Source organism: Gracilinanus agilis, chromosome 5 (genome assembly GCF_016433145.1).
Source record: "Gracilinanus agilis isolate LMUSP501 chromosome 5, AgileGrace, whole genome shotgun sequence".
NCBI classification, from domain to species: domain Eukaryota; kingdom Metazoa; phylum Chordata; class Mammalia; order Didelphimorphia; family Didelphidae; genus Gracilinanus; species Gracilinanus agilis.
In genome coordinates, this window is record NC_058134.1 from 118,474,104 (window position 1) to 118,486,690 (window position 12,587).

The 12,587-nt window shown below is 34.0% G+C and overlaps 1 protein-coding gene across 2 annotated transcripts in view; it reads left to right on the forward strand.

The window, feature by feature from the left end:
• The window catches only part of CHCHD3 (coiled-coil-helix-coiled-coil-helix domain containing 3), a 353,089-nt gene that overhangs the window by 19,417 nt on the left and 321,085 nt on the right, over nucleotides 1-12,587 (forward strand). For both annotated transcript variants that reach the window (XM_044677433.1, XM_044677434.1), the window contains exon 2: nucleotides 1,952-2,039. In XM_044677433.1, coding sequence (XP_044533368.1) covers nucleotides 1,952-2,039 — 88 coding nt within the window. The remainder of the gene's footprint in view (nucleotides 1-1,951; nucleotides 2,040-12,587) is intronic.

Here is a 12,587-nt window from a genome sequence, read left to right on the forward strand (position 1 = left end):
CTTCTTCTGAAATTTGCCTATTCAAAGCCTTTGACCATTTATCAATTGTAGATGGCTTACTTTTATTTTGACTCAGTTTCCTATTTATATGAGAAAACAGGCTTTTATTTTTTTAAAGAGAAACTTATTGTAAAAATCTCCTTCAGTTTCTTGCATTCCTTCTAATTTGGAAAGCTTTAGTTTTGTTCAAAACTTTTAAAATCTCATGTAATTAGAATTATTTATTTTACTTTCTGAGGAGCCACTCTTCTTAGAAAGGGGAGATTGGTATGGGAGACTGGAAGGTCTTTTCAGGTTCTGTATCTCTTTGCAAATAGTATGACTTATTTAGAAAAATAAAGAATGACCAGAAATTTAATTTAGGCAAGCCTTACTAAAGTATCAAGATATAAAATGAAATAGCAAAATTTTTAACATTTCTTTACATTACTAATGAAGTTAGGAACCTAACATTTTAGGAATAGTTAGGAAGTGAAATTTATTTTAAACAACAAAATATTTTAAATACTTAGAGACACCTAGGGCAAAAGAAAGTTCAAATAATTGAGATATTTGCATACTTTAGTAGGCTGTACAAATTTAGTAAAAATGAATATTTCCCAAATTATTTAAAGACCTAGTACTATACCAATCATTTAACCAGAGAATACTTTATTTAATTGCAAAAATAACAAAGTTCTCTTGTAGGAATGCATACTAATGTAAAAAAAAATCATGGAATATAAGGAAAGAAGTAGAAACAGGAGTGTGTAGTGCTGCTGTTAGAAATGTATCTATCAGAACAAAGCAGAATTATCAAAACTACCTGGAACTGGATGAAAATAGGAAAGTCGATTAATAGAATTATTTGGATAAGTAAGACCTAGAAATAAATATGTGCAGTTAGCTATTGTTTGACAAATTCAGGAGCATAAATTGTGGGGCAAGGACTCTTTTATTCTTTGAAAACTATTAGGCAAACTAGAAAGCCATCTGTCAGAAAATAGTTTTAGATCAGCAGTTTATATCATATTAAATATTAAATTGCTGCTATATGTTTTTCATGCTTCTGTGGTTTATAACACAAAGATACTTTGTGAGAGTGCAGAAATCTTGGTATACGCTGTTTTCAGGGAAACAATTTTCTGTATGCAAATTCAAGTTTAGTTCAGTTTAACCCAGTTGTCAGAAAGGTCTCCCAGATCTGGTCATTTTTGTTCTGTCTTCTCTAGGAGAGAGCAATTTTTTATTAATGTTATTACTTTTGATAGGCCCCAAATATAATAACCCTTTGGATTCAGAATAAAGCTATCTTTATCTGACCCCATTCTATTTATTTGATATTCCCTTGGGATTTGTTCTAGTATCTTGTGAGAAAATCTCCTTAAGTTCTGTCTGCTTGAGAAGATTTTTGTCAGTGGTTGGGCCCTGACTTTCAAAGCTTTTCCTGTTTCTGGTATAGCTGGCAAACTTTTTGCTGCCCATTTCAGCTTCTTTAATCTGGCTAAAATCTTTTTATAAAATTTTGTTTCTCTAAATATCTTTTTACTTAATAGTCATTTTCCTCTTTTTGGTTCAAACATCTTGGGGAGTCCTACTCCTGTTAATCATCCTTAAACTGTTATTTCTAAATTACATTTTTACATTCCTTAAATTTTTCCTCTCTGTTTAAAAATTTAGTATGTTGCACAAATAATGTGTGTGTGTGTGTATGTGGTGTGTGTGTGTGTTTGTGTGTATTTGCCTTGAAAAACTAACAGAGAATGAGAACAAATGCAATACTACAGTGGAGTACATTTTCAAATGCTAAATTGTTATTTTTTTGCTTGACTTTTTATTCAGCCTAATTTTCTATAACTTAGTTATGCACAGTAATGTATCTACACACACACACACACACACACACACACACAGTGACTGTATAACTTGGTCTTTTTGTGTCATATTCTTTTTTAACTTATTTTTTTTTCAGCTTTCAGAAAATGTTATTGGGCGAATGAAGGAATCTTCTCCATCTGATCCAAAGTCTCCAACTAGATCTCGTAGTTATGATTCTAAAGGTATTTCCATAATTTAATTTTTGGAAGTTAACTGAAAAATCAGAACCGGGGAGGTGAGGTGTGATTATGTGAAAAGTTCATTTGAAAAAGGAGATGCCTTACTGTTTTGAATTATATCTTTCTTCATTGCCTACTGATATATACATACTAATCACTTAAATGAAATATCTGAATTATTTGTGCTTTTGACCTTTAACCAACTTTGGGAATTGTAGGTTGTACCCAAAACCAATAGGAAGATTCCCCTTGAAATATTTTATTTAGGATGGATTTCCTTTTTCCATTTTTCCCTTGTATCTCTAAAAAGCCTTCATTTCTAATCCATTTTCTGTGTCCTTTCTATGACTTTGTCATCTTCTTTGCCATTTTCTCTTTCTATTAAGCAGCAATAACTCAGTCAGTGGTCTTATCTATTGTGCCAGGATAGTATAAAGATTTAGAGGTTAATGTTTACGAAAAATCTTGAAATTGAAAAACATTACAAAATTATTTATCTTCTTTTGTTTAAATTATTGAAGTACTATTTTAAATGGAAATTTGCTGTTTGCATTTCAAAAGTTGGAATTTTTTACTTCTACATTTACAAAATATAGTGTAACTTAAAATTATCATTAGCCAAAAGAGTAAATTTTCCACTGTATGCTTTTATGATTAACTTCATTTTATATCTGTTTTCCAAGCCCTGTTTTATCCACTATCTCCAATTAGTTCTCTCTTCATTTTACTGAAACTGAGAGCTAGAAAATATTCTCTTCTCATCCATTTCCTATCTTTTCTCTCTCTCTCTCTTTCTCTTTCTCTTTCTCTTTCTCTCTCTCTCTCTCTCTCTCTCTCTCTCTCTCTCTCTCTCTCTGTCTGTCTCTCTCTCTCTCTCTCACACACACACACACACACACACACACACTAAAATGACTAGAAAAGTACAGAATTTGTATGATCATCATTATAGAGATGTTAATGTAGTTGTTAGAAAATACTAAGCAAGAATTAGCAGCACAATGTTCTTCTGTGTCTTACCTTGTCTGAAGGCCTGATTGTGAGAGTTATAGACCTTGGTTAACTCTTTTTGTGCCACTGAGAATCAGAAGTTGATAACCTCTGGAGTAGAAGTAAAGAAATAAGAGCCAGTTCAACATTTTGTGTAACAGAGGATTTACTGCCATTTTCCCTTTTATAAAAAAGTTGAATTCTGTTGTAGTATGTCTTAAGGGGAAAAAAACTGGGGGTTAACTTAAATATTTATCTGGGTTCAGAAGGGTGAGTAGGAGACAGGAATGGACAATAGGTGGGGACTTAAGCTGGGAAATTGGGTTTGGCAGCTTGGGAAATGGCAGTTGACAGGAGTGACTGTTGGGTCTTAACTACTACACTGACCCACCTAGATAGGGAGTCAGAGAAACTGCAAGTAAATGATATTGACAAGAGGGCTTATAAACACAAGTTTAATTAAAGAAAACTATAGTCTAAAGAAGGGAAAAGGGGGTTCAATTCTGCCAGTCTATGGGCAAGCCTCAGGGACAGGGAATGAACTTATCTACACTAAGCTAAAACTATAGCAGGGCAGGACACAATCGAGATCAGGAAGGAAAGTGGGATATACTCACTGCAGAGACCTGTCACACTCCAGCAATATCGTAGCTCTTCCAGGATCACTGTCTGTACTCCTTCAAGTGGGTAGATCTGGGAGCTAACCCAGCCCAAGTTAACCAGCAACTCAGGTTGGGTTTAATAGTCTCTACCAAAAAATCTCCCACAAGCAGATGACAGTCTTCCTTCTGGATCCCAGGAAACTCCACTTCCTCTGAGGTCTCCCAGGGGTCAGTTACAACTTGTTCCCAACTACCATGGAGTCCATTTCAGAGAGAGAAGCACAACTTCCTGCTTCCCCATTCCATTTAGAATCCTTCAGCCCTGCCTACCAGGTCTCCTAAATACTTATTTATTAATTTTCCTCACAACATATGTGATAATTCAAGCAATACTTAATGAAAAATAAATTTCTTACCTTTACTTTTCCTCATCAGTAAAATGGGAAAATAATGCTTTTACTTAGCTAAAAGACTTGTTTTGAAGCACTTTGTAAGCTGGAAGGTACTATATAAATTTCAAGTGTTTTTTTGTAGAATTCTGATGTGTGTATCAGAATCTCCAGACCAGTTTAACAAAATGTCAAACATGCCAAAGGTGGTTCACAAAATTCTTAAAAAAATTTTTTTGAAACCTTACCTTCTATCTTAGAATCAATACTATGTATTGGTTCTAAGGCAGAAGAACGGTGGGGGCCAGAGAGTGGAGGTTAAGTGACTTGCCCAGGTTCAGATAGGTAAGAAATGTTTGAGGCCAGATTTGAAGGACCTCCCAACTCCAGACCTGGCTCTCGATCCCCCTGAGTCCCCTGGTTGCCCCCAAAATTAACTTTTATGGCAAGGTAGCTGGTATTATAGAGAGAAAAAAATAAGGACAAACTTATCTGTCACTCTTTGCCTGACTGACTCTTCTTATTTTAAGACTTTTAGTCACCAGGATTACCTAGGAACCCAAGATTCAGAGTAGCATTCCTTCGAAATGTTCATCAAATGGTTCACATTACTTTTCAAATGGATTTGACTTGGCCAATTGAGATAAGCAGGTTCTCTATATATTTGGCTAGTGTTACTTTGCCTTTCTCTGTAAGGGAGTTAAAAAAGATTTGGTATGTCCATTTGGAAAGGAATTTGACTTTTTCTTTTGATTGTCTTAAGACTGAAAAATTGAAACTTGATACTGATCCATGTAGAGTTTACATAGAAATTTTCCTCTTAAAAAACCCTTTCCTTAAAAAACAAACAAATCCCTTAACTTCTGTCTTAATATCGATTCTAAGGTAGAAGAGCAAAAGGGCTAGGCAATTAGGACTAAGTGACTTGCAACTTTTTTTCCATCTTAGACTTTTAAAAATGGATACTGTAGCTGAAATATTGGCTTCTATAAATATTGAATGGTAAGTTTGTTCAAGTCTTTGCTTTGGTCATAAAAGTTCTAACTTAGGCAGTATTGTGGATGAGAAATGAGAATGTGTTTATGGCCACCATTTTTAGCCTTTACCATTTTCTTTAAAATCAAGCAGTTAATAAATACATTGGTTAACAGTTTTAGATTTAATTTAATTAAATTTATCAAATTTAATTAAATTTAATTTAATTTTAGAATTAAATTATTTTCCCCCTGGCATACTTTTTTCTTTTCTTTTTTTTAAACCCTTACCTTCTGTCTTGGAGTCAGTATTGTGTATTGACACCAAGGCAGAAGAGTGGTAAAGGCTAGGCAGTGGGGTCAAGTGACTTGCCCAGGGACACACAGCTGGGAAGTGTCTGAGGCCAGATTTGAACCTGGGAACCTCCCGTCTCTAGGCCTGGCTACCCAGCTCCCCCCACCCCCTTGCAGACTTTTTCATAGGCACTTGGCCTGTGGTCTGGGGCCACTTTGCATGATTGAACTATAAGGATAATGCTTTGAGAAATTGAGAGCCTTAGGTCTTTTATACATGCGAACTAAATATGTCTATAAAAATTTATTTTTGAGAATAGAATTTATGTTGTAGGAGAGGATAAACTTCCCCTGAAACTGCTAAACTTTTAACCAGATCAGTGGCTCATTGCAATAAGTACTTTGCATGTTAAGTTGTTTTTTTTTAGCAAAATAATATATTCTGTGATACCCAAAGTAGACTGATGACACTTTAATAAATGATTATGCTCTAAAGAGCTTCGTGTGTTCTTCCTGCTTCTTTTTTTTTTTTATTTTAATACTATACACATTTGTACTTTCAACCCAGACTGTTGCCATTTTAGTTTCTTATTTAGACTGACATAAAAAGATAACTTTTTATAGGAACATTTACTACTTTTTAGTGACATCTTTTATCTTGAATTTTTAAACATCCATGTTGGAATATTGACTTTCTCCCTCCTACATTGAACCTTTTTCTCTCTTGGAAATTTGGTGGATTTAGATGTTCCATATTTGCCCCAAAATCAATTTGAAGAAGTATAGGAAAGTAAGTATAGGATCAGGCAAAGAGATATGATAAGAAATATTTCTTGATTTTCCAAGCCTCAGAGAACTAGAGAAAAATGATGAATCTGAGAAAAGACAAATGAACTCACTTTCATTATTGTCCCCACTGTAAATTTCTTGTCGTGATGAAAAATAGGAACAATTTGTATTAACTATATCACAGAGATCACTAAGTATTTGGCAGACTTAAAATCTGCAGAAAACCAATTTGTATGGGAAATAATATAGCCCCAACAAAACATCTTCAATTTAGATAAACAAATTCACACATACTTTCTCAGTTATTTTCTTCAGGGAATGGATCCTATTGGTCTACCTTTCCCAGACTCATTTAGTCATAGCCCTACATGAAAAGTGAAAGGTAAACAAACCAGTCATTTTTTTTTTTTTTAAGAACACTTATCTTCTGTCTTGGAGCCAATTGACTCCAAGACAGAAGAGTGGTAAGGGTAGGCAGTGGGGGTCAAGTGACTTGCCCAGGGTCACACAGTTTCAAATTCTTTCCTGTTCTCCCTTTCTTCCATTTTCCTTTAAAAGGCAAGTGATTTGTTATAGAATATACATGGAAAGCAATGAAAAACATATTTCCATGTCAGTCATGTTGCAAAAGAAACACCAACCCCCTCCCCCAACTCAAACAACAAAAAGTAAGCAAAAAAAACGATACTTCAGTCTGCATTTAGACTTACTTTATCAGATCTTTCTCTGGGAGCGGAGATAGCATTTTTCATCACCAGTCCATCAGAATTGGCTTGGTTCATTGTCTTGATCAGAATAATAAATCAGAATAAAGTCATTCACACTTGATCATTGTTTTAAAAAATTGCTGTTACTTCTGTACAGTATTCTCCTCCCGCTCAGTTCTCTTTGTTTGAGTCTGCATGTCTCCCTAGGTTTTTCTGAATGCATCCTTTTTGTCATTTCTTATGGCACAATAGTATTCCATCCCAATCCTATACCCAACTGATGGACATCTCCTTAATTTCTTTTTTTTAACCCTTAACTTCTGTGTATTGGCTCCTTGGTGGAAGAGTGGTAAGGGTGGGCAATGGGGGTCAAGTGACTTGCCCAGGGAAGTGGGAAGTGTCTGAGGCCAGATTTGAACCTAGGACCTCCCATCTCTAGGTGTGACTCTCAATCCACTGAGCTACCCAGCTGCCCCATCTCCTTAATTTTTAATACTTTGCTACCACAAAATGAGCTACTATAAATACTTTGTACATGTAGTGCTGTTTCCTTTCTCTTTGATCTTTTTGGGATATAGACCTACTAGTGGTATTGTTGGATCAAAGGGTAGGCACAGTTTTATATTCTGTTGGGCCTACTTACAAATTGTTCTCCAAAATAGAAATACTGAAAACCAAAGACCAAGTTAAAAAAAAAACCCAATAACATTGAATTAATAAATAAAACTAGGAGTTGGTTTTATGGAAAAGAAAAACCCAACAAAGTAAACTATTGGTTAAATTGATTTAAAAAAAAAGGAAAACCAAATTATCAGTGTCAAAAATAAATCTAGTAAAGATTGAGTAGTACTCAGGCGGGAAAAAAATTAGTTGCATATCTTTAGGTTTACGTTAAGGTGGTAAAATGAGGCTTGAGGCCTTAGAAAGATTTAGTTAACTAGTTAGAAACCTGAATTACTTTTGTCTTAATTATGTCTTAAGATCCTCCTGAATAAAGAGTATAATAATAAATCTTGCAATTCTTTTAATTGCTACAATCTATGCAAAAGTAACAAATACTGGCAACAATGTTTTCCATCTTGTTGCTTTTGGCTGGAATTGCTTAATAGATTGCAATGGAGAGCATAGTAGCAAAGAACATAGCAAGTGTTGCTTTCATTATATTGACATGAACCAACTCTAGTGGCTAGGAGTTGTTAAGAATTCAAAAAAACAAAACATCTTTCAAATATTCTTTTCAGTTTTTAGTTTTTAGTCAGCTTAATTGAATATTTTTTTTATGCTTGAGTATTTACAGTGTTGCATTTATACATAAGACCTTAATACAAATGCCCTTAAAAATCAGTGGATGAGATAGGAAAGAGAAAATTCAGTAACCTTTTTAGAGATGCTTGGGGAGTTATGGGGAATATTTCTGAATATGTATTTACCTATTTATATCTATTTATCTAGCCAATTATCTATTGTGATCTTATTTTTTTCAGTATAGACTATTCTAGGAATAGAATGAGTTTCTTTGATAGAATTGAACAGTATGTTTTTATTTTTCATATTTTTGAAGAAGTTATTTGTTAGGGAGTAATGGATTGCTTTGTTTTATTAAGGAAACAAATGAGCCAGTTTCAAAAAAACAAAAAAAGGAACAATGGCTTCTTCAGTCACCTTCTGAATCATTAATGTAAATGATTTCTTTCAGAATGTTAAATGCATTTCTTATAAATCAAATCTAATTTTAAAGATTAATATTTGTTAAAATAAGGTAAAAACATCCTTATGTAAATTGTATAACCTAAGATTTTATTTGGGGCATTTCAAGACTTAGAAATAGACAATTATCTGACCCACCATTGATGTCAGCTTTCTTCCCAGGGGTGTCTGCTGACAGGACAGGATGATAATGTTCTTTTTTGTTTAAAAATATTTATATTTAACTTTTTTTCAAGTGCTAAGCATTCCCTCTCCATTCCCATGGGGGAGAATAAAAAGAAAAACAAAATCCTTGTGACACAATCATAGTATTCCCATAAGGGCCATGTCTAAAAATATATTTCTTATTCTCCATATTAGGGTATTACCTCTGTGTCAGGGGGTAACACTTTTTAGTAACACTTTTTAGTCAATTGTTCTCTGGAATAACTGCATCAATTGGTGTTGATGTTCTTCTGGTGTCTTAATTTCAAAACTTGAATGCTTTTTTTCTTCTATAGAAAACATATTATGATATATATATATATTAAGTGTGTTTGAAATGCCAAAGCTCTATATTTCAGGTGTATTATTATTGGAAAAGTCAGCTGCTAAGGCTGCAGGTGAACGAATAAGAGATGGAGAAAACACCCTCTTCTCCCAACTTCCTTACCTTCAAAGCCCTTGACATTGTCCCCATCCCCTCTCCCAACTTTCCCTGGCTTTGTCAATTTACTGGCCTTTTTCCTTGCCACGACCAATCACCCTATATGTGTCCTTAATCTTCTCCCATTTCCTCCAGCAGGCTGTGAGCTCTTTCAGTCATCTTAAATCTTTCCTTAGTTACTGGGTCCTTCCCTACTACCTATTCGCATACCCCAGTGCTCTTCATTCCTAAAAAAAATTTTTCTTGGTTGTGCCCTTCCCTCAAGCTATCATCCCACATCTCTCCTCTCTTTCTTAGCCAAACATCTTAGAAAAGGCCTGTCCAGATTTCGATATTAAATATCCATATTTTATGTTATCTGGGAAAGACATCTGTTATTATCTATTGACCTAGTTGGCTTATTTTTGCAGACATTTTTTTTTTTCAAATGGTCATGTGGATTTTTGGCTTCATTGATGTGGATGTTCCCTCATGTGATACCAAATGGATGGCCAACCATCCATTTCTGTTTATCCTTTGAGATTCTTGTAAGAATATATCTTCCTGAGACACTTAGGAGGAAAAAGCTTTGAGGCATTGGGAGCACCAATAGTGAAGAAATCAGCATTAAACAGAAGCATAGAGAGATGATTAAGTCAGATTTTGGCATTTTTCTAATTTTATATAGAACTGACCATGACCATTGGACAAAATGAAACAGGTACATGTAGGCTGTGTACAATCCTAATTACATGAGGGGCTGCTCACTGATCTTTTAATCATTTTTGTAACACTTTGCATCATTCTGGGTGGTTTTATTCTATTTTCTGCTCATTTTGATTAAAAAAAAATTCAACCTTTTCCCAAAAGACATTAATTTCTTTTCCATAAGAAAACAGTCTTTTTGTTTTTTTAAAGCCAGTTTCATTTAGCTTTATGGGATTTACTTTTTGTTTTCATGCTTGGTCAGATCAGTTATGTTCCATAAAAATTTATCTTTAAATTTGTCATTAGAGAGGTAGAGTATTATAATAGAAAGAATATTACATTGGTATTCAGGAGCCTTGAGTTGTAGTCCTGGCACTGCTACTAATTAGTTGTGTGATGCCATGCAGACCAGCTCTGGGACCTTTCTGGCCTCAGTTTTCTTATCTTCAGAATGAGAGATTTGCATCTTTAAAGTCTCTTTCAGATCTAACAGTCTTTATTCAGAGAATAGTTGTCAGCTTTGCATATAAAATAGTGTGTGCATATCTTTTACACATATTTATACATTCAAGTATCATTTTTTTGTATATATATATATATATAAACACACATATATAGACATGTGTGATTGTATGAATACTTAATAGATATCTTTAAAGAATTGACTTCTGTATAATTAGGAATTTATTATGGATTAATTATTGTATCTAGACATTTATTCTGGTTTAGGATGTTTGAGGCTTTTAAATATGTGTGCATTTGTTTTTTATATATAATGTATAAAATGAGAAATGAAAATCCATTAAAAATTGGCTCCTAAGATATCATTATATGTATATCTAAATATATTATGTTTGTTTAGTCTTTTAAAAAATCATGTCTAGCTCTTTGTCAGACATCACTTAAACCTCATTTAGGCTTTTCTTAGCCAAGGTATTGGAATAGTTTGCCATTTTCTTTTCCAGCTTATTTTATAGATGAAGAAATTGAGACAAACAGGGCTAAGTGACTTGTTCAAGGTCATTTAGCTAGTAAGTATTTGAAACCAGATTTAAACTCATGAAAATGAGTCTTCATTATTCCAAGCCCAGTGTTCTAATCCACTTTGCCATCAACCTGCCAATAATAACAAGAATAATAATAGTTCAATATTGGCTGATATATTTTGAAATGCACAAAATATATATAAAGTTATTTACTCGTTAAAGTTTTTGCTTTAAGAGATCTGTTCCTTTAAACTTTTCTCATTTAAGTGGTTTAGTATTTGGATACTGGGCTTAGAATAACTTTGCAAACAGAAAAACACCTATGACAGCTTTTAAGGTAAAAAAATAGACTGTAGAACATTAGGGGAAAATAGTAATTAAAAGAGTACTGTCAAGGTTGGTAGGTCTAAATTTAAATTTACCAGGTGTGTTTTGGTTTGTGGAGGCACATGCAATTCAGGTGCATACATGTCTTGCTGTCTCCCCATGATGCCTGTTTGCTCTATTATGAGTCCAAAGTATATTAACATTTACCTGTTTTCTGAAACACTGCCTCAAGAGGTGAATACCTGCATATTTTAGTACCCTGCTGCCTTGCAAGAATCTTTAAGTATTTGGAAAAGTGCTGTCTAAGGAATTTAAAGCTGGCAGGTGTAATATTAGGCTCACCATCTCAGGGAATGGTCTGTTTTACAAGTAACTTTCTAGATTCTGTAGAGCCTGTTACTCTGCTTGAAATAACAGCATGCCAGCTATAAAAGAGGTCTTAACCAGGGGAGCAATGTTTTTTAAGGTTAAATGGGACACAAGGAGATATAATAACACATTCTTAGCATTCAATTTGTGTGGATCAACTTTTGTATTATAAGATACTTTCAGTTTTGTTTGATCACTATCACTTACCAGTATTTACCTACACCCATTTAAAAAAATATATCTACTAGAGTGTATGGACTTATGCTATATTTAAGTGACATTATATAATCTGAATTGGCAGTTACCTCAAAGGTCTTTGTAGTTCAATCTAGGCCTGAAAATGAGTCTTCTTTATAGCAAACCCAATTATTAGTTTTCCGGTATCTGCTTGGAGATCTTCAGGGAGGAGAACCACTTCCTGATTCTATTTCATTTTGGGATTTGTTTGCTAGGATGTTTTTTCTTACATCAGTCTAGATCTTGATTTTCTGAATCTTCCATCCATTATTGTTTAGTTGATCCTGCCTCTCTTGTCTTTGGGAAAAAGTAGGGTGAGACTTTTCGACATAATAACTCTTTAAATATTTGAACTCAGATATTGTCCTTCTGTTTGTGGCTCCATTCAACACCCATATCCTTAGCAATACAGCCACAGGACATCCAGTTTTGAAATAGGATGGTCTTGAGACCATCCACAATCCTTTTCACTCTCTTCTATCCATGTCTTTCCTCAAATCAACTCTCACAGCTGAACTAATACTCTTCCTTTGATCTGACCAGAGCAGAATATAGACGGTTACCACAAGATACAGAGACAAGCAGAACAATCCCTGCCCTCAAAGAGCCTTTCTTCTAATGGGGTGAGACAATTAGCAAGTATTTAGATGCATAAAGAACATACATGGAATAATGACCATATAAAACCACATAATTAAGTACAATTTTGTAAGAAAGGGAAAGGATCCAGAAAAAGCTAAATAGAGCCATAGTTTTTCATTTATCAGTTGTTTCCTTTGCTAGAATTTAGTGAGATTAGCAATGCTTTTTAAAAGTGTTTACTTGAGGAGTTTTCCTTTTTAGCTCT